This window comes from Cyprinodon tularosa, unplaced genomic scaffold, assembly GCF_016077235.1.
Source record: "Cyprinodon tularosa strain WSP-4 unplaced genomic scaffold, ASM1607723v1 ctg174, whole genome shotgun sequence".
Lineage (NCBI taxonomy): Eukaryota > Metazoa > Chordata > Actinopteri > Cyprinodontiformes > Cyprinodontidae > Cyprinodon > Cyprinodon tularosa.
Genome location: NW_024038565.1, coordinates 1,042,489 through 1,064,432, shown reverse-complemented (window position 1 = coordinate 1,064,432; position 21,944 = coordinate 1,042,489). Strand labels below are relative to the sequence as shown.

Below are 21,944 nucleotides of genomic sequence, written 5' to 3'. Positions count from 1 at the left end.
AAAAAGCTAATTGAAAAGGTAACAAGTAAAGTTAAAAAGTTAATAAGCCAAGTTAGCCATTATATTTAGGTTAATAAATGTAAGAATCAGCATTCAGCATTAATGCCTCTAAGGTTATGTTGGACCAAAAAAAATGTGTTCCTTTCACTCAATATTGAGGCAAGTTGACGTTTCCTGTTATAACATTGATATTAATTTTTGCCATCAAAATATCCAAAAAAATTTTAATGTAACAAAGGTAATAGGCTAAGGTCTGGTCCTGGATTCCAATAACGCTATTGGCTGGAAATTTGGATTTTCAAAGGATTTCACTGAGTGCACTATTATGGGATAAAAGTGATTTTAATAACAGTCAAGCTGGTAAAGTCATAACCAGTCCTGACTTGGTTTTATTGTAGCTTTAGTATTAAACCTTATGGGACCTTTGTAGTTTTTAGATGTGATTAAAAAAAGTAAAACTTAAACTCTAGAAATGTATGTCAAAGTAATGATAACCATGCAATCATCCTAGAGCAGTAATGCATTATTACTCTCTAATTTACTGCATAAAGGTTGAAAGGAGGTTCAAAGTTGGGTGAAAAACTTTCAGTGCCTGAAAATGTCATAAATTCACCATAAACAATACCAATTATTTGGAATTTGCAAGTAAGAGAGTCAAAAAACATGAATTGGTTACAATTACCTTAATTGTTTGCCTGGCTTGTGTATTATATTTGATGCTTATGAATTTAAATAAAGGATCTTTTAATTATATTTGTGAATATGTGAATTATAATCACTTTAAGTAAACTGCAAGTGTTTTATTGCAAAAGTGTGACCTCACAATTAGAAATACCATCTTAATAACACATTTAATTACAAGTAAAAGTCTAATATAATACACAATTTAAACAATGAAGAAGTAGTTAAATGTTCAAGTAGGTTTTTTTAAACTCTGGCTGCTGCCCATCTTCAAGTTGCATTGTGTTCTGCTTAGTGCGGTGACATATGGTTTCCCTTGTGCTCAGACTGCCCCACACATGCATTCACCTGATGAAGAACATCTGGAGTGTCCTGGAGAGCCTCTGTGGAGCTTCATCACTAAAGATGTCCCTGAAGCAGATTTAAAACTGATCGAGACAGTACTGAATCCCTCTATGTTAACGGCATACAAAGAGGTGAGTAAAGAAGCCTCCAATGTCTTCTGTGCGTCTGCTGATTCATGGCTGTTTATAGGAAGAAACACTGCGATCCCAATCAGAGTAGTAATCACATTGCTTGTAGCTTTTGTAAAGACTTGTGTTACTATTCTTAGCAGGTTTCCACCAGAGCGAAACCACAACATATTCAAGAATTTCCTTTTTGGCCAAAGTCAATAAAAAAAATGCAGAGCAAAGCATTTCTGGCTGAACAGTAGACGAACTCCAGAACTAAACTGTTTAGGGAAGTTGTTTGGTTTCATACATTCCTGACTGAAACTCCTGAACAAACGTAAGGAGAGCCAGAAAGATATCGATATTTATTAAGGACTTGCTAAACTCTCAGTCCAAACCTCCAGATGCTTCAAAAAGCTCTCACTGTTTTCAAAATCTTTCAATGCAACACAGATTAACTGCCTCTACACTGCGGTTTTAAGCTCATTAAGAAAGCACATTTAAAGCCAATATGATGAATAACTTATACAAAAATAAAATAAAAAAGAGTTGGATATTTTTAGGAGTGTCCACTAATGAGTGTTTGACATTTCTGTCTGAATTCTATATCCATATTCCTTGCATAATGGTTTCATAAGTATAGTAAATATTCTTAATTCTTCATCTACACTGATTATTGTTATTCTGATTTGTAAAATAGTTCAAACTTGGTTGGATTAGATGCAGGTCACATTTTAATATCTGGTTTTCAAAGCTTGTGTCGGATTTCCAATTGGGCTAAAGTCTGTGTGGTTATACCAAAGGAATATACATTCATTTAAACCAGTTTCATCCAAACCTTTAATCATTTGGGCCAAAATTGTTGATTAGTTACATTTCCCCTGAAAAATTCCCCTTTGTCCATCCTTCCCTCATCTTCGACCAGCCTCTCTGTTCGTAAGGAAGAACCATCCCCTCAACATGATGCAGACACCACCATGTTCTATCATGGAGATGGGATGTGTAATGAAGATGTAGTTCTGCACCTTGTACAGTTATTTCATATGTTGTACAAAGTGACAGACCTTTCCCCCCACCTGCTGTGTACTCCTTTTTCAAGGTTTCTCAGTTCCAGTCCTCGAGGGCCGGTGTCCTGCGCCTTTTAGATGCGTCTATGCTTCTACTCACCCAAATCAGGTGATTAGCAGGACTCTGGAGAACTTGACTGCATAGTCAGGAGGTAATTCAGTCATTTGAATCAGGAGTGGAAGCAGAGACACATCTAAATGGTGCGGAACACCAGACCCTCAATACCAGATTGAGAAACCCTGTTCAAATCCAAATAGAGCTTCTTATATTTTTCTTTTTAAGGTACTTTCTTTAACACTTCTCTAAAGGGTAGATTTGTTCTCTTCATGACTATTAGCTGTCGAAAATCAGAATGTTAACTGAATATGAGATAGAGATCATGTGAAGATAATACAGCATAAAAGGGTTATTTAACTGCTCATACAGTTGTTTACAGTTTATATTCTTTGCTTTGTGTCTTTACTGTTTTATCCCTTTCCCAAACAGTCTCTTTTTTTATTTTTATGTTTGTCCCCGCCCATTTCAGTGATGAACACATGTCTTAGTGAAAGGTAAGGTGATACTAGAACTGAAGGCTACTCCTTCATTCCTTAATAAATCTGTTCATCCCTCTATCAAAGTCCTCATTGTGTAAGATGTTAGATAGGAAAACATAGTAAGCTCTCACAATTTCCCTCCATGCACAGTTCTTGGTGTATTCCCCTTAATCCTCCTTATTTTTTTCTGAGCGGTGTAAAAAAGGGTCCTTTAAAATAAATGTAGCTTTCTTTATTAAATTATCTTTTCCCTTTGCTTATAACACTCCTGCAAAGGGAGCCTTACTAAGTTAGCATGTTAACAGGCAGGAGGTTGTTGTATGAACATTACGACTAAATGAGGCAACAAGCAAGTGGGGATGATCATCCAGTTTACATTAGTAAGGAGAAAACCCAAATTCAGGAATACATTAGAGGCCTGTGATAAACACTGCCCAGTATGCATAAACAAGTTAATATTCATATATTGTATACTTTATATCCATCATCACCTATAGTGGAGGTCTTTAACAGGGGGTCCGTGGCCCCTAGGGGTCCACAGAGGTACTGCATGGGGGTCGCGAAAGCTTTGGTTGATTAGACTTTTTTTAATTTCCCCCCTGCAATTTTTTCCACTAATTGAAATGTCTTTAAATACACATTAACATGAATTCAACACACTGTAGTGAACAGATAAATGGAGGCAGAAGATGTCTTTCAGTCATCAATGCACACATTCAGCGACATACAGGAGCTCTTTCAAGCTGGGTACCGTTTCATTCACAACACCTGTCCCATCAACCAGGAATCAGAATCAGAAATACTTTAATAATCCCAGGGAAAAATTACTTTTGTTAGATGACTTCATTTGTAATAGAGTGACTATAAGAGCAGTTTGATATAACACAATGTCATACAATATATATAATTGGGGGGTCCCTGCTCCATCTCGCCATTAGTTTGTGGGGTCCTGGGCCTGGAAAACGTTAAAGACCCCTGACCTATAGGAAAGACGAGTTTAATTCTTTTCTTTTGGTTTTACATGAAAAAAGTACAATGCTGTAAGAAAATCCCAAATATGAGCTGGAGCATCCTTATGAGTTAAGATACACTATATTGCCAAAAGTATTTGCTCACCCATCCAAATTATTGGAATCAGGTGTTCCAATCACTTCCATGGCCACAGGTGTATAAATTCAAGCACCTAGGCATGCAGACTGTTTTTACAAACATTTGTGAAAGAATGGGTCGCTCTCAGGAGCTCAGTGAATTCCAGCGTGGAACTGTGATAGGATGCCACCTGTGCAACAAATCCAGTCGTGAAATTTCCTCGCTCCTAAATATTCCACAGTCAACTGTCAGCTGTATTATAAGAAAATGGAAGTGTTTGGGAACGACAGCAACTCAGCCACGAAGTGGTAGGCCACGTAAACTGACGGAGCGGGGTCAGCGGATGCTGACGCGCATAGTGCGAAGAGGTCGCCAACTTTCTGCAGAGTCAATCACTACAGACCTCCAAACTTCATGTGGCCTTCAGATTAGCTCAAGAACAGTGCGCAGAGAGCTTCATGGAATGGGTTTCCATGGTCGAGCAGCTGCATCCAAGCCATACATCACCAAGTGCAATGCAAAGCGTCGGATGCGGTGGTGTAAAGCACGCCGCCACTGGACTCTAGAGCAGTGGAGACGTGTTCTCTGGAGTGACGAATCGCGCTTCTCCATCTGGCAATCTGATGGACGGGTCTGGGTTTGGCGGTTGCCAGGAGAACGGTACTTGTCTGACTGCATTGTGCCAAGTGTAAAGTTTGGTGGAGGGGGGATTATGGTGTGGGGTTGTTTTTCAGGAGCTGGGCTTGGCCCCTTAGTTCCAGTGAAAGGAACTCTGAATGCTTCAGCATACCAAGACATTTTGGACAATTCCATGCTCCCAACTTTGTGGGAACAGTTTGGAGCTGGCCCCTTCCTCTTCCAACATGACTGTGCACCAGTGCACAAAGCAAGGTCCATAAAGACATGGATGACAGAGTCTGGTGTGGATGAACTTGACTGGCCTGCACAGAGTCCTGACCTCAACCCGATAGAACACCTTTGGGATGAATTAGAGCGGAGACTGAGAGCCAGGCCTTCTCGTCCAACATCAGTGTGCGACCTCACAAATGCGCTTCTGGAAGAATGGTCAAAAATTCCCATAAACACACTCCTAAACCTTGTGGACAGCCTTCCCAGAAGAGTTGAAGCTGTTCTAGCTGCAAAGGGTGGACCGACGTCATATTGAACCCTATGGATTAGGAACGGGATGTCACTTAAGCTCATATGTGAGTCAAGGCAGGTGAGCAAATACTTTTGGCAATATAGTGTACATGGTCTCTAACACACGTCAATCCAAAACCCAAAATATTTAAATGTGGATATGAACTCTGCCGGATTTCGTGGGTAAAATTCTATAAAGCATTCATATGCTTTTCATGAAGCAATTAAAAAAATCTTTGAAATACTTATATTCAGGAAAAGGTTTACAGGACTAGACATGAAAGGCACTGTCCTGTCACCACATGATCAAAAAGCTGAGTTTGAAATGCTCTTTTCTAAGTAATTTGTACAAGGAGAAACACTGGTAAAGTATCTTTGAGAAATGCTCATGGCTTTGAAATATTTCGGATGTAGAACAATCTTTGTTGTGTTTTAACTGTTGAGTGCAGCTTAATGATGAACAACCTGTAATTAGCCAACAGGTAACAAACACCTCTCAATTTGAAAACAGACAGAAAGCATGGGTCTAAAAGTGCTGTATGCAGCTGCAAAATACAGTTTGAGCTGGTGTTTGAATGTGCATGCATACATGTGGAGAGTTCAGAAGTTTAGCTGCTGCTGATATATTCCTTTGAAGTGAAGTCTCTGGGTGCAACATGGCAGGAATGACTGGCTGTGAGCAGGTGCTGAGGTGCTAATGGTATCCAGACTCCTATGAGACACAACGACTAACACAGATTACAGAAACTTGAAGGCTTACTGGAGCTATTACAAAGACCTTTGTTTGACACATCAGTGCACTTGGACTATTTGTTTTATGGAGTTATGGAGTCATGGAGTTATAATCCAGCTAATTTTTTTAAGAATGCACATTTAAAAACTTTATAAAGTAACTTAGTATCTTAATATAATGCAAGATCATCTAAGGCACACCATTTTTGCCTGTTTTTATTTTTAAATGGTCAGGGCCAGTCTCTGGTAATTGCTTTAATAAAGGTACGCATTATTAATTAGACTTAGACTTGGACAAACTTTATACAAACAAAATGATGTTGCTTACAGTTTACAACAGTTAAATGAGCAGCTTACAATGAAATGAACATTACCTTAATAAAGTGCAGCAGTGATAAGCATGTAAACAGTGCAGGAGAGAAGTGACCCAGTTAAAAAAAAAATAATGGTGCAAAAGGGCATTAATATGAAAAAGGGTAAGTGCAGTGCAAAATAAATATGGTACATAGTGCAGAAGAACATTGAGTTGTGTTATACTTCAAAGGATTATAAGTTCTCAACTACAATACAACAAAAAATGTGATGCAGAGTTCAGTTTAGAGTTTAACAGATGATGCATGATGGAACACTTGGATGGATGATGTCAGCGGGGAAAAAGCTGTTGCAGAACCTTCTGGACCTGCCGTGGATGCTGTGAAGCCTCTTCTCAGAGGGCAGCAGGGAGATGAATGCATAACTTGAATACATGTAAACAACACTCTTTTTAATAGTTGTCATTTGTTCCGACTGTTTTTAAATAGTTTTCTGTACTAGCTTTTATTTTAAATTTTGAAAATGGATTTTTCTTGCCTTTTTCCTTTATTGCTGTCATGATTTTATGCAAAGATCTGACCCACATGCAGAAAACCAAACAGAGAGACCAGGGGAAGGTTTCACAGGTTTATTGAGAACTGGTAGGGATGGGTCCAGTGCTGCTCTGAACACCGGCGAACCGGGACTGAAAAGAGAAGGGGAAGTTCCTGTGGTTAGTTCAGGCTCAGTGGGAAATTTCAGCTTCGATTTGCAAGAGGGAGTAAAGGCAATAGGGCTCACGTTTCCAGAAAAGGTGTCTTTCTTGAGTCCAGTTGGTGTGGGTTGTTCCAGAAATTGGTTTGCTCATTGGAGGGCGGAAAGGGTTTACCCAGGTTAAGTTGTTTCCTTGAGGAACGGAGGAGCTGATTGCCACTTAGATTTCCTTCGGTACTTGAATGGATCTTGTGGAGATGATTCCCCTGCTCAGTGTGAAGCTCAAACAATCCTTTGGGGAAAAGTAGATCCAAACCTCCAGTTTGAATCCCCAGCTCAGTTTGAAGCTCAGACAATCCTTCCAGGGGGAGAAGGTCCAAAACATCCAGTTTGCAGGATGACTTCCTGCCGAGAGGCAAAGACAAAAACAGAAGGATTAAGACTCAGGTAGACAAAAACTCAGTTTGACTCAGCAAAACTCAGCTTGGCTAGAGTACCCAAAATTGGCAAACACTCTGGCCTCGATAGTTGCAGTCGGTAGTTGCAGTCAGCAGCTTAAGATTCCGGTAATGAGGCAACCATCCACATGTGTGTGAGAAGGCCATCGAGAACCAGGCGCCACCTGGTGTAGGAGGGAGAACACACAAAAACACAACCCACACAAACTGGATTCCTAACAATTGCACTTTTTATGGTGAATTGTAGTTTTGCTTTGTTTTGATATCTTTTATTTTAAAACGCAAGAATCAGATTGGAAACAAGCATTTAAGTGTTTCCTTTTGGATTCACTGATGAGTCTAGTTTTTACCCCAAAATAAGAATCAGTCAAATAAATAAATTTTTTTTATTTGCTCAGCCAAGACTAAGTAGCCCACAACTTTTGGGATAAGACAATATTTGAACTTGCTGGACTGTGTCAAACTTGTTGGTGCCAAGAGATGTTTTATTTTGTCAGTTTGCCGAAGATTGATAAGAAAGGAGCTTAACACAGCACAGAGCAATATAGGAAAAAGACATTTAGTGGTTTTGAAATAATTTAGACTAATAATTCACTTTAACCAAAATAAACCCAAATATTAATATACGGCATGTTAAAATCAAAGTATATTCATGTATTAGTGGGGCTACTTCCACGCATACATCCAAATTTAGATTTTGTTTCTTGTCTCTTCAAGGCAACTGCAGTGTGCCCTACCAAATAGGTTTAATTTCTGAATCTCTCAACTGTTAATAACTTCTAACCTCTGATAATGTATCTTTGTGGTTCTGTAACTGGGTAATGATCATAATTTGATTTATTTTTTTCATTTGAATTGATAGTTCAAGATCAAATGAAAAAAATAATGATCCCATTTAGAAAATGTTGATTTAACAGAGAACAGCAATATCATGACATGAAATCATAAATGTATCAAGAGGGTTTTTTTTTTTTTTTTTTTTTACAGTGTTTTTGTTTGTTTGAAACAAACATCCCAATTTCTTCTGGAAATATTTTGTAAATTCCTTGTCTGTTTTCTTTCATCCTTATAAAGGGAATCTGTTCACAGATACATTGCAATAATCAGAAATCAATGAAGAAATGTGGAGTTTTGTTAATGATTATGTCATCACCATGGAATCATTCTTAGGCAAAGAAGAATTACCAACTTTGGCAGGAGAGTCGGGGTCATGGAAACCATCAGAACAATACACAGACTGACTTCACCCGACGGCAAGGTCTTCCTTTTTCTGACCCACCTGCTCTGAAAGAGTTGTTGCGAGGTGAGGTCAAGATGCTGCTGAAGACCCTAAAAGAAAGAGCATGCAACGGTGAAAGGTACTGGTTACTCTCACAGTTTTTTTTTTTTTTTTGAGAGTACAGGACTGTTTTCCTTCACATCTGTATCTAACAAATACCTCTAACTTAATGGTGCAAGTCCTTGATCAAAACAACCCTTTAATCCAACAGTCTGTATCTCCTTCTCCTCTTGCTTCCCTAGTGTCTGGTACTTTCAGTACTTTCAGTTTATGACAAAGGAGACTCATCCACGACCTCCCACACAACGCTCCTCCTCTTGCATGTTTCCACTGTCCATAGCGTTCCTTGACAGTGTCATTTCTAAGTCACCAATTTAGTGCTACTTGGTCCCAATGGAATTTCCTTTCCTATTGGGAACCTACTAGCAATAAGTTGCTAACTGGTTAGCAAGATGCTTCCAACAAACCTGCCACAACCAAACATGCTTGCGAGCCTTCTGCCACAATAATGCAACTGTTGGAACAGTCGTTTCCCTACGACTTCATGGGACATTGAGTCTTTTGAAAAATAAGATTTCTTATTGTTTTTATTATTATGTTTATATAATGGAGTAAAGAAAATGTAATTTTTTTGCTGTTGTTACACAATCTCAGGGTATGTAGTGGGACCTCTAGGACTTAAATCATTGAATGCAAATATTTGCATTGATTTTAATACATTTTCTAACTTCAGACACATTTTGATACCAACCTTTAACTTTAGATTTTCTTAGATACATTAAAACTTAAAAATGTGCTTTCTTCTATATAATTTTACTTTATATAATCTTCCCAGATCTGAGAGACATTTTGTCTTTTTTATATGCTAAATAACCGAGCAATCAGTTCACAGTGCTGGATATTTCCTTTCTATGTTATTTGTATCTACACAAAAGGGGTAATAAAAAAGTACTACTTATGTCCCTCCGAGGCGGAGGACGTGTTTTTGCTGCTAATTTTTGAAGGCAACGTACATGTTTTGTTTTAAAATATTATCATTTCGGCTACAAGAATGTCTTCCATCAAACTGTTCTGATTTCCACTTTAATGTTTAACACTGTTTATAGTTTAAAAAATACAAACTTTGCTTAACAGGGATTTATGCTTCAGGATGTAAGACACCAAAAACAACAAAAAATGTCCTGTTAAAGTCAGTAGAGAGTCAAACTTAAGCCTGTTATGCTTCCACACCACATGTTACTTTATGAAAAGTTCTCTTGCTTGGATTTTAATAAATTATAAAAAGTATCTTTCAGTCTCAGGCTTTCAGCATGTTGTTCATGGCTTTCTGGGAAAAGAATCAAGTACAAGTACTGAAACCACACGGATGTTACCAGAACAAATCTAATTTTCCCTCTGAAGTTGGCTTCAGTATAAATTGTCGACCTTGATACATGGCACTGTGCGGGTGTGTGGGCAATGCAGGCCTTTGATCATTCAATTAGGCTGAGCCTCAAGTGCATATCAGCTGAATGGCTTTCAGGAGTAAACCCAGCACACTTCGAACTAATAATGCTTTGACTCAACAAAGTCACTTGAGGAAACCTCTATTTGTCAATTTGACTCAATTTAGAATGCTCTGCTGGCGTGAAATATAGGAAAACACTGCCAAGGCTTCACAAAGTCCTTCCATAAAAAGAATTTGTTCATGTGCATCACTTTTTCATTTGATTTGCTTTTCACTTTGGCCAAAAACACTTTGTAGCAAAAGGCATTGACATTATATGCAGGACAGTCAGTGTAACATGAAAGTTATAGATGGGGCCGTACCCTGTAAAAGTCAGCCGATTTATATTATCAACCTCAGCTTGTGCTGTCCTGATGCTCCAAACATCACTGTGTAAAATCACATAGTTTGAGCTGTCTTAAAAGGCAAATTTTGTAAAGGCTATATAATTAATGAAGCTGCACAAAGTCATGAAGATAATCCAACACTGAGGAATTGCAGAGGTGAAGTGTTTAATATTGGTGACAGAACAAAGAGTGTAGTAATAAGTTAATTGGGAGCAGGTGTGGACTGAAACAGCTAGAAGGGAGCTATAAAAGAGGAAAGGAAAGGGTCACTAGGGGGCAACAAAGAACAGCCAGGGAAAACAGTGTTTTACTGTCACTAGAAAATAACTTAAATTAGGCGAAAGGGGAATAAAACTAATGACTACAAAACGAGGAATGACCAAGTAGAAAACTAGATGATAGGAGAAGGTACTGGAGATAACTGAAGCCATGGCAAACATAACCTAAAGATAAGAGAAAGATGAACTAACCAAACTAAACCAAGGAATAAATAATACCAAAAATGAAGAATTTAGATAAGATTAAAACTAAGAATATAAAAAATATATATAAACACCAACACAGAATAACATAAAATCTTGACACTATCTGACCAATCTTGATTCACAAAATACTTCATACTCCCCGAGTACCATTTTTAGGTCTTGTCTCAAATTTTCATTTGGATTTTAAAATGGACTTGACTAAGCCAGTTCATCAATATGTCTGGGTTACAACAATCCCATTGAAGCTGTTGACAGCAATCTTCTCTGCTCCTCATGCAGTAGATACCACGTATTGTGAGGTGAGCACTTTGGAGCTGAGGGTTGCTCAGGGACCCAGAGTGGTAGTCTCTGGGGTTTGAACATGGTAGCTGCAGCCTTAGCAGAGCCCAAGTTCTGCTCTAACCGTTAGGCCACCGCTCCCCATGAAACTCGCCCTATGGCTGGGTGATTAAAAAAATAATATATTTTGATAGATGTCAGATTAATATCATTGAAAATACTTTTAACAGTTTAAGTTTATTGAATTCTCATCCTGAAGCACACAACATTCTGTGGGATCTGAAGAAGCTTTAACAAAATATAAACTCTCAGGCTCTAGTTGACAAACTAAACTAGGATGTTGGTGTCATGATCGGTTTACGAATCTGACCCACATGCAGAGATAATCACTCAGAGAGCAAGGCAAAACTTTAACAGGTTTATTGAAGGAGTAAACAGGAGTTGGATCTGGAAGGAAAGTTAAGTGGTTAGTTCAGGTTCTGTGGGAATCCTGGAAGCTCTGAGATTTTGCAAGGTTGGGAACTCATGTTTGAGGGGGCCTTGTTAGTCCTTGAATCCAGACTTTGTGGTAAATCCAGAGAAGGGTGCACACATTGGAGGGCGGACAGGTTAGACAAGAGTTGGACCCGGAGGAGTAATAGAGCGGACCGTCACTTGGATTTCTGATGGGTACTTGAACGGAACATGTGGAGGTTTTACGCTCAGTCTAACTCGTTTTTTTCCTGAATAAATCAATGATTTGTTATATTGACTGATTTTTTTCAGCCATATTGCACAGCCCTACTTGACGCTGGTGGGAATTGAACCCAAACCTTTGAATCTGTGAATCAAGAGCTTAGCTAAAAGTCCAAACCACATGTATCTTTTAAAACAATCTTTTTAGACTGTTTTGCACTACATTCACTAACCTGTCTGGTGTTTGTTCCACATTTCATGGTGACAGAGATGCTGAGGATCTCTTGCTGCAACACAAACCTGAGACTCTTCACTATGTGCTTCAGCACCAGGAGATCACTCACAGCAGATCCCCAAACCTCAAAGATGCAGATAACATCAGCAGGTAGGGAGCCAGCTTAGACTAGATAATAAGTAAAGAGGAACACTTCTGACTCCTCCTCTCCTTCCTCTAGAGGTCCTAGCCCTTGTTGTTCCATCATGTCCGGTGCTGAAGGTGAGATTGAAGCAGTTAAAGACAAGGTGAACTCCACTGAGATTTACCAAGTGATTACTAAACTCAGGTAAATTACAGCTGTTGTTTTTTAATTTCTCTTGATGTGTTAAGGGTTTGAGATGCCTTTAGGTCTCTGTGTAATGTATAACAAATTCCCACGGTAAGATTACCTTGTCTATAAAAAGCTCTCTACTGAGGTTTTATAGTATTTACACAAAAAATTAAAAGGTGATCAATTTAACTCCTTCCATCAAAAACGGACATGCTCATGCTTTTCTGCTCTCTTTCCGCCAAGAAGAAGTCATTTTTTTATTAGTGCCATCACAAAGCTACTAGGACTCCTTCCAAATATATATTTAAATTGTAGCTCATAAGCCTTCAGTTTTCCCTGAGTCAGCAGTAAAAACACTATCCAGGGTAGGTAAGGAGCTATGGAGTGCTGTTCTGAATCCAAACAGCCTTACAAATATCAGTATGGGATGAACACTTAAATAAAATATGCTCGCAGCATAACTACGGTAACTAATGCTTTATTTTAGTAAGATCTGAATTAGGGGGAGCATGTAGATATTGAACAGGATGGACCCTAAGATGGACCGTTGGGGAATTCTGCTTGTGATTTCAAAAGTCCCTTTCCAGGTGCTTGGTTCCAGGTACTCAGAGATTCACTTCCATACAGAAAGCCCATATTCTTATCTTCAGGTAACACAGAGTACATGTCAGATTAAATAATACTACTTCAGGGATAGTTTCAAGGTGTTACTTTATTGTATGTCTCGTACCATGTCTGATGGTTGTGCTGTTCTTTTTACATTTCTCTACAGGTGATGAAGCAGACTGAAAATGTTTTATCATTATCTCCCTGCTATCTCCTCTTTCTTTCATCTTCTCTTATTTTTTTCTGTTGTTCCTCTTCTGTTCTATTTACATAGCTGTGTCCATATAATCTGTAAAACTCCCTGCATAATTATAATAAAGCAATTTATATGCATTGAAACAAGCAGAACACTATGGCAATAGTCCTACTGCCCCACTGTTGGGCTCTTTTTGGCATCAAGACAATTATTCTTATTGCCACATTGCCAGACAGGACACTGCTAAAAAAACCTATCCTAAGTACCTTTCCTTCAAGTAGGATTTAAACCAGTCCAGCTCTGTACCAGAAACCCCAACCAAGTTTTCCAGGCTCTCTAATAAAATTGAGTGATCAAAAGCTTTAAATGCTGCACTGAGACCCACTAACACCAGCACCGTCTGCATTTATATAGACGTCATTGAAAGACAAGGGCAGCCTCTGCACTGTGTTGAGTTCAGAAGCCGGACTGGAAGACATCAAAACAGCTGGTCATTGTTAGAAAGGTGTTTAAGTGTAGAAACACAACAGGGAAGCTGTGGCTAAAAAAAATAGACATCAGGAGGTAGAGCTTTGCTTTAGTTTTATGCAGTTTATTTGGTGAAATTGGGTTTTTTTGTATTTTTGCAACTTTAGTACTGGACTTGATATGGTTGCACAGACTGCCCCTCTAATCTTTAAGTGTTTTTTTAATTACAGCATTAAAATGAGATCTTGCACAGATGAAGTGTGGGGAAATCTTTTGTTTGCTTCTGGCTTATATATATTTTGTAAATCAGAATTTAGTCATAAATGATTTTTTTCCCCGATAAATTCAATACTTTCCTTCTGCACCACTCGAAGTTTCATGGATTTTTTTCTTTTTTCTTTTAGTTTTGAAGAAAAAGTTGCAGCTATGACGGTTAATATCAGGATCTATTTCTTTTCACACAAAGAAGCAAAGTTACAGCAGAAGTGAAACAAGAAATCTCTCAGCAGGGAGGTTCTTTTTCCCAGCACTGTCTACACAAAACAGTGGTGTGGCTCATTTATTTCAAACCTAAAATCTGTCATTGATTCACAAAGTGACAAAAATGTACTGTTGCTCATTAGATAAAGCAGTAAAACTTTTGACATAAAGAAAGTTTTAAATCCTAGATCATCATTTTGATCTACTCCATCTACTTCTAATATCTAACATATGACCTACAAAGAGTTTAAACTTATCGGACTGTAATATTATGCTAAAACTATTCTAAGTGTAATAGTGTGCAAGACCCTTTCACAAAACCTCACCTCCACATTTAAGCACCAGCAGCCGCATACCAGTGCTATAATGGGGCAGCACTGGTAGATTTACTGGACAGGCAGGGTAAAGAATGTCCCCAGAAACCTACCCTGCCTTCCAGTGTTACAAACATGCTTTCATTTCCTCTCCCTTATTCAGCTTTCTTACTGGCTCTTTCATTGGTTGCATTTTTTTTGTACCTGATACTTTGATCCTTTGAGTGCACTCCTTCTCTCCAACCCCCCCCCCACCTAAAATCTCTGCAAGCTTTGTGGCCTCTGTCACCAGACTGCCTCCTTTTCATGCACCATACATCCTTTCTTCACTTCATCCTTGCTTTGAGGCTCACAGGGAAACACGGTTACCCAAGCTACCTTTTCAAACAGCCCCTCTTTTTCTTCCCTTCCTTTCCTTTCCTCTATCTCTCTCGCCCATTTCCTGACTAGACCAGAACAAAAGGCTTTATTGTTAGAAAATGGATCCCAGACCAGCAGATGATTCTTTTTTTTTTTTTTCATTTAAAGCCAGTGAATAAGGTCTCCAGTGGTAATCCAGGCAGAGGAGACAGAGTGTATTTTCCAGAGTTAATAAAAAAAAAAAAAGTTAGTAATAAAATGTATATGTGTCTTCTGTTTTCAGTGATTGTTATTCACCATTTATATTGTCTATGTTTCTGTCTAGCTGTATACTAATGGAGGAATGTGAAGAACTGAATAAGAGGGCAGAGCATCTAAAGGTACGTATAGTGAATGACCAACTAAACACCTCTTGATACAAAATCTGTCAATCAATAATGTTCTGAAAAATTTATGGAAATCTAAGGAATTTATAACTGCTTCTTACTGACAATTATAGCTTTAATTTGATTTTATCAATAAATAGAAGCCTTGAAATAAACCTTTAAGGAATTTGCTGTATGGACGGTTGATAGTGAGTGTTAATGGTATAGTGGAGTATGTTCTTTTTTTTTCGGGTGGCTTGTCAAAACAAAAGGTCCTCCTAACTGTCAATCATTCTAGTGATATGTTTATGTAAGGCCGTCCCACTAATCCAAAGTTGATACCTAACAGCAGCATACTCCTTCTACCTTCAAAAACCTTTTTGTTATCCCACATGTAAAAAAAGAAATTAGTATTCTGACACATAACACCCAGCTAAGGTAATGTATCAGATATGTAAGGTTTTGTCATTTTTTTTGAAAATGCTCAGATTTGTCTGACTGTAAACTCTTAGTTGGATTTAAGGTTTGTACTTTGACTGGGCCTTTCTTACATAATGAGATGCTTTGATCATCCCATTTCAGCTCCTCCAGCAGCATGATGACCCTAAAGCTGTTTAGTCATCATGCTGCTAGAAGGCCTTCATGTCAGGTGCAGTCTCTATTGCCCTGTATGTAACTCCATCCATCTGCTAAACCAGTCTGTCCAGTGTCCACACATCAGCCTTGACACAGCTGATGTGTGGAAGATTATGAGGAGAGTTAACCCAAGAAGGGTCAGCTGGCTGCTGTTCTCACAGCTATTTTTAACACCTCGCTTGACCAATCCATAGTGCCAGCATGCTTCAAGTCTGCCAACATCATTCCGGTCCCTAAACTTTACTAAATTTCCTTTTTATACACTCTGTGTATACAAAATGACAAGTTTAAGTCTAAGTATTTGCTGACAAAAAATCCCAGTATAATGCTGCTGGTTAGTTTTCCACCAAATAAAATGTTTTTCATGTAGACAATTGGCCAATTCTGGTCATTTCAACTACTTCCCTATGTCTGCTGTCTTCTACATAGCTGTTGCATAACGAGTAGGGCTTTAATTTGATTTCTTTCAAAAATGGATTTTCATTTTCACTCTTCCATAAAGGACATATTGGTGGAAAGCATAAGTAAAAGTTGTTCTGTTAACAGACTCTCTCACCTGAGCTGTGGATATCTGCAGCTCCCCCAGAGTCATCATAGTCCTCCTGATATATATTATAAATTCACATTTGTGGATTGGATTGTAGTTCAGCTGTAGCCTTTCCGTTTTTGGATGACTCATTGAACAGTGCTATTACCATTTTGGCCAAGTTTGGTCAATTTATTCATACCTAAATTTGCTTTATACAGTATACAGGTAGGTGTTATTTGCCAAATATGGTACTTTGTGTTTGGTTTGACTGGTTCCATTTAGAAGTACCACAGTAAAGGTGGCCTAATGCAAATCTATGTCATGCTTTTTGACATATCACTCGTCTTCCATTTTAGAAATCCACTATTCTTTGTGTTGCTCTATTACATGTGAGCCAAAACAAAACATGCTGACATGTTGAAACTCAGCTTCCATCTGTCTGGCCACAAGCTGCTGCAATGCTGGGAAGTATTGGTCTTTTTCCAATCTCTCAAATGATGACACTAAAGGCACACTAAAGCACACGCAGCATGAATCACATGAGGCTCAAACGCCTCATGTGTATTTATGTCAACAATCTGGTTACCACTTCTTGCACGAGAGGAACAGAGAGAAATTTAAATGTAGGACATCTCTGTTGCCCAGATGTTTCAAACTTCTTTTCCTTATTTCTTTTTTGTGATTCTCTTGGGATGGTTTAACGTTTAATGTAAAACCGAGAATCTAAAGAATGTGTTAACTTTTTTTTAAATCATTGCAGTGTTTTAATGCAAGCTAATCTTTATTTATTAACTGTGTTTAAACAGACTATTGTTTCAGTTCAGCATAAACTTCCAGAGCGCTTTCAGTGACTGGTAGTTATGCCAGACAGAGTCTCCTGAAGAGCTGTAATAATTCACTGAGTCTTGTAATCTGGCCTCAGGATCTTCTGTTTGTTTTTCTTTACAGCAACATAAATTCAAAAACTCATATTCTCTAAGAAATTTTTTTAGCACGGGTTGTCACTTTTCGACATCCCTCATCCTCACACGGTGATGTTTGTGTTGGATTATCATTTAAGATCTACAGATGATATGGATTAAAGTTTGTATTTGTGAAGTGGCAAAATGACAAAAAATACTCTGGATGACACAGTTTGGATAAAAGTGCCTCCTACTCTTATTTTGCAAAGATAAAAGCAGTTGGGACCCAGATCTAAGGTGAAGGTATGCTCAGTGTCTAAATTTAATCAGAGCAACATGTTAAATTTACAAACTGCATTTTATGAAATCATTACTAACTCTTGTTTTATGTATTTTAATATGGACATTAATATTGGCCAATTCATTTTATGGTTTATTTATTGATTTATTTATATTTTTTAATCAGAACTAATATCTAAACTAATTGATAAAAAAACAGAACATTGTTTTTACTCTTTAAACAGTGCTAGAATAGAGGAAAAATGACAAGCGTCTGAGCAGTTCCTCACTTCATAAAGCTCCTCCATGTTTAAAACAGTGGAAAATTGTATTCATTGAGTGTTTAATCTTATTAGTTAAGCAATAAAGTTTTAAAGCAGCTACTAAATACAGCTGCCTTTGGTATTTAGGCTGATGTAGTTTGATCTGAGTTTTTTTCTACTGCGACATGCAGCAGCCCATCTACAATTAGTGCTAAACAAACAGATTATGATTCATTTTCTTTTTGCTGAAGGAAGGCTCCAAAAAGCTGCTATAACCTGCCTATACACACTTTGTTTGATTAGTATTAAGTCAGTCAGCTTTAAGATAATTTAAACTCTGTATGCATTCCTAACCTGGAAATATTATTTGTCACTTTTCCTCTCTGTTACTATTGTAACTTCACATAATAACCCCCAGATCCTTTATTAGCTGAATGTCTTAAGGGAGAAAACAAAAAGTATTTTTTTCTTCAGCACACTTCCCATAATCCCTTTTGTTTTATCATCTTAATTGAATTAATTGTATACTAAGCTGAATTAGACCCAGCTTTTAAAGGTGTTTGGAGAATAAAAACCACATCGAATCTGCCTCTATTCTGGGAATGTGGCTCACCCATCATGGTCCCCTTTGAGACATTTCTGCTTCATGCTACCTTTGTCAACCATTTCTTCTTGTCCAGTTGGAAATCGGGCTATACTGCTCTATCCCAGGTGATAAATGTGATGGCTGGAAGTCCTATTTAGTAATGGATGGTTGGTAGCTTTTGCATTTGCAGCAAATCACAGCCCATACATTATACTACCATCCCCAGCACTACATTCTGAATATGATACAGTAAGTCCAGTCTAAGCTAAAGTTGCAGCCCAATCAAAGTTTTCTGGCTGAAAATGCATTTAAACACTACAGGGTATTATGTCATTTCATTTAGAATTTAACCATTGCCCGCTTGGTAGTTGTGCAGTGTGGGGTCATGTTAAAATCAAGTCATAATCCCGAATTAAATCCAGTTTTAGTATGGGTATAAATTATTTGTGACATTTTTGAAGCCACTCTTCAAAATAGGAAGGATTAAAGGTCATGCCATTTCAATCAAGCAGATTTGTTTTGATCTTAATCAATAAAGAAATGGTCCCAGGAAAATATCAACATGCTCACTTAATCATTACCAAATCAACACTTGGAGCAATAAAAAAAAAAAAAAGAAAGAAAAGAAAAGTTACAACTGGAATTTAACTGGGGAAAAAAATCTCTGATACTCACATTTTCCAGTGTGGGAATATGTCACTGTATTAAAATGTTAGAAATGATAGCCATCTGCGTTTCAACTAGGTTTCAGGAAATTAGACAATGTGGGTTTTTTTTTCTCATCCATAAAAGAAAATCCCTTATATTTATAGCTACCTCTTAGATATCAGCAAGGTTGAACCATGATGTGCACCCCCCATCCATAGGCTGATAAAAGTAAATTTTCAGACTGAGCTCACAACAGAGCTTTTATTATTCCAAGTCAAAACAAGACATATAATGAATCTGAAATAAGACACTTGGAGATCTGGCTTTTAATCCCTCTGGCAGACTGTGATTTGCACATTAACATTCAGGCTCCAGATTTAGGCAGGTATGAGTGATAATGTTTGTACCTTTCTGTGTAGTGTGGTGCACGTTGTGGTTGCTTTAAAATACATGTGCTGTGTGTTAATGTTAAAAAAAGGCTACTAACTGCAAAGATCAGATTCATTACTGGTCTTCCCAACTTCTGGCACACATAGAGTGCTATGGTTTTTATTTGCTTGGATTCATACGTTAGAGGCCAATGTATGATGGAACACTGCTGCTCAATCGCTTAGTGGTTTCTCTAATATACACACTTGCATTCCTTTAAAATCACTCTCTGGGTTATTTTTAAACCTTAATTTTCCTTCCTTTCCAGAGTCTCCTCTTGGGAGTGTTTCATACGTTTGCCTTTTTTTTCCAATGTGTCTTTCTTTTCCAGACATGTATTCCTTTACACATAATGGTGGCATGCAGAAAAACTGCAACATTAACTGAAACTGGCTCATTTTGCTCTTGTGAACTGTCTCTTGCAGGAAAGCATGACATTAAAGTATGAGAGCAAAACAACAAAGCCTGAACCTTCACTTATAGGTGAGCTGTATTTTGGATATTTGCTGCCATCTGCTGACAAGTTTTGGTTTACAAGAGAATAGAAAGAAAGTTTTCCATACAGGCCTCATTTCTAGCTTAGTTGTTTAATATAGAGGGTTTATATCAGGCAAGAGTACATTTAAAGAATATGATCAAGTTCTTTCCTCTCCAGTCTATCAAAAGTTTGCTGATTATACAACTGGAAGAAGTATATATAAAATGGCAGCATTAAAAAGAGCATTTGGAAACGATTCAGGCTTTTTTCAGTCTCATTAAAACTGGAATGGATGTATTTATCATTCTCCAGGTTTGGATCAGTACTTGAAAACTCAAACTCTGATTAAAAAAATGCAGGTTTTACATCAGTAAATGGTGCATGTATTATGGAACATCACTCGGATTTCATTTATCAATTGAGTGGACTTGATTGGATTGTTTTTTTAGAATTAGGAATTTATTTTAGATTGAAAACTACTGTATGAAATCCATGTGGACATGTAGTACAGGGAAATGTATCTGTAGTAAAAGGTGCCTAATTCAGTTCAGTATACCTCATAATAATATATAATAAAAACAATTTCTTATTAAAAAAATAGCAGTTCTTCTCAGTTCCTAGAAAGGTATTAGAATGTACATCATGCATATTAGTGATAAACATAGCATGGTTTTCTAGCTTTTTTATATAGTTTGCTTACAAAATGACCTCTTGCCTTTTATAAATCCTTTTGCTTTTTGTTTTTTTTATGTTTTTTTTTTAAAGGGAATTTGTTTCTTTTAATATGTTTTCATATCAGAGTTTTTCTGTTGTGTTTGCATTTGTGCAGAGCTGAAAAACCTTAGAGCATCACTTCAAAGAGACTTGGAGCTCCTACCTTCACCGTTAGGAGCCTCATCTTCTGCTCATGTTTGTAGGCCAAAGAAAAGCCCCAGGTTTGTATGTTATTAATCATAAAAACATCCTAATTAATGATTCATTATCTGTATATTTACATTTTTCTGTGTGATCACGAAAAAGCTTTTAAACTAGAATGTAGTGTGATATACGTCCTGATCTGTTTCCTGTTTCCCCCTCAGACTTCCACCTTTAACCCATTCAGATTCTCAGTTAGTTCCTAAATCAGACTTGCCTTCACTGCAGAACGTCAAACCCAGGCCACCGTGTCATGATCCTCCTGCCAGGACCTCATCAGGGAGGACTCTTGGTTTACATCGTTTCACAATAGTTAAACCTTCCAGCACCAACAGGATGGGCACTGAGCCAGATGTTACTGCCCTTTGCTTCAGGACTTCTTCAAGATTTCCCCTAAACTCTGAGATGAACCCAACCTACCCTGAGAATCATCCATCCACACAATGCTGTGTTGTCAGATCAAGCACAGATTTTGATTGCTCATCGCAAAGGGAGAGAAAAAACAGCCTTATTTCTAGCTCAAGAAATACCAGTAACAATCCCTCACCTTCACTTCCTTTTGGTGAGCTCTGTGGAGAAGGCAGCAGCAGTCCTGATGGCCATTCTGAGTCTGTGGTTTGGAACAAACAAGCAGAAGACGGCAAAAACAAAAGCAGAAGTACAAGAAGCTCAGAGGTAATAGTACTGCAGAAAAATACACCAGAAAAGATAAGTGGGATCTCCCTCATATCTGGAACTTTGGATCAAGGAGGCTTCAGGCAAAACAATAGTAGGTTGGCAAACAATAAAAATGATTACCTTGGAATTAATAACATTAATCAAAAAGGGAAAGAAAGCTTCAACTTGATAGAGGACTCCTCACATTATCCAAAAAGCAGGAATATATGTAATCAACTGCAGACTGCAGACACAAACTAAAAAAAAACAACTTCTGCTCACCTGAAGAAATATGGACCAGAAAGCTGCAGGAAACAAATATGAATATATTTTAAAATAATACACAAATAAAATTTTTTTGTTATATAAAATTTGTTTGCTGTGTCCAGGACCGCTATGTTGTTCTACCAATAAAGTCTGTGAGATTAAATTAAGATTATAAAGTGTGTAACTATGGGAAGAAACTTTCTCAACTGAAATAAAAACTACTGACGAGAGATTTAAAGATAATTCGGTATTTTTTAACAAATCAGGTTGTATAAAATCTTGTTTTTGTGTTTGTCTGATAAAATA

The 21,944-nt window shown here is 37.7% G+C and overlaps 1 protein-coding gene across 1 annotated transcript; it reads left to right on the top strand.

Moving 5' to 3' along the window:
* The first annotated feature begins 988 nt into the window (after positions 1 to 988).
* ccdc24 (coiled-coil domain containing 24) lies at positions 989 to 21,734 on the top strand. Its single transcript, XM_038281735.1, has 8 exons — positions 989 to 1,157; positions 8,332 to 8,519; positions 11,981 to 12,097; positions 12,168 to 12,275; positions 15,010 to 15,064; positions 19,747 to 19,804; positions 20,629 to 20,734; positions 20,879 to 21,734. The coding sequence occupies exons 1-8, from the start codon at positions 1,020 to 1,022 to the stop codon at positions 21,630 to 21,632; spliced, it is 1,524 nt and encodes a 507-aa protein (XP_038137663.1). The 5' UTR covers positions 989 to 1,019; the 3' UTR covers positions 21,633 to 21,734.
* The last annotated feature ends 210 nt before the right edge of the window (positions 21,735 to 21,944 follow it).

Coding starts and splice junctions, on each gene's coding strand:
- ccdc24 (XM_038281735.1), top strand. CDS start 1,020: ATGCATTCACCTGATGAAGAACATCTGGAGTGTCCTGGAGAGCCTCTG. Junction 1,158..8,331: donor TGTTAACGGCATACAAAGAG/GTGAGTAAAGAA, acceptor AATCATTCTTAG/GCAAAGAAGAATTACCAACT. Junction 12,098..12,167: donor GATGCAGATAACATCAGCAG/GTAGGGAGCCAG, acceptor TCCTTCCTCTAG/AGGTCCTAGCCCTTGTTGTT.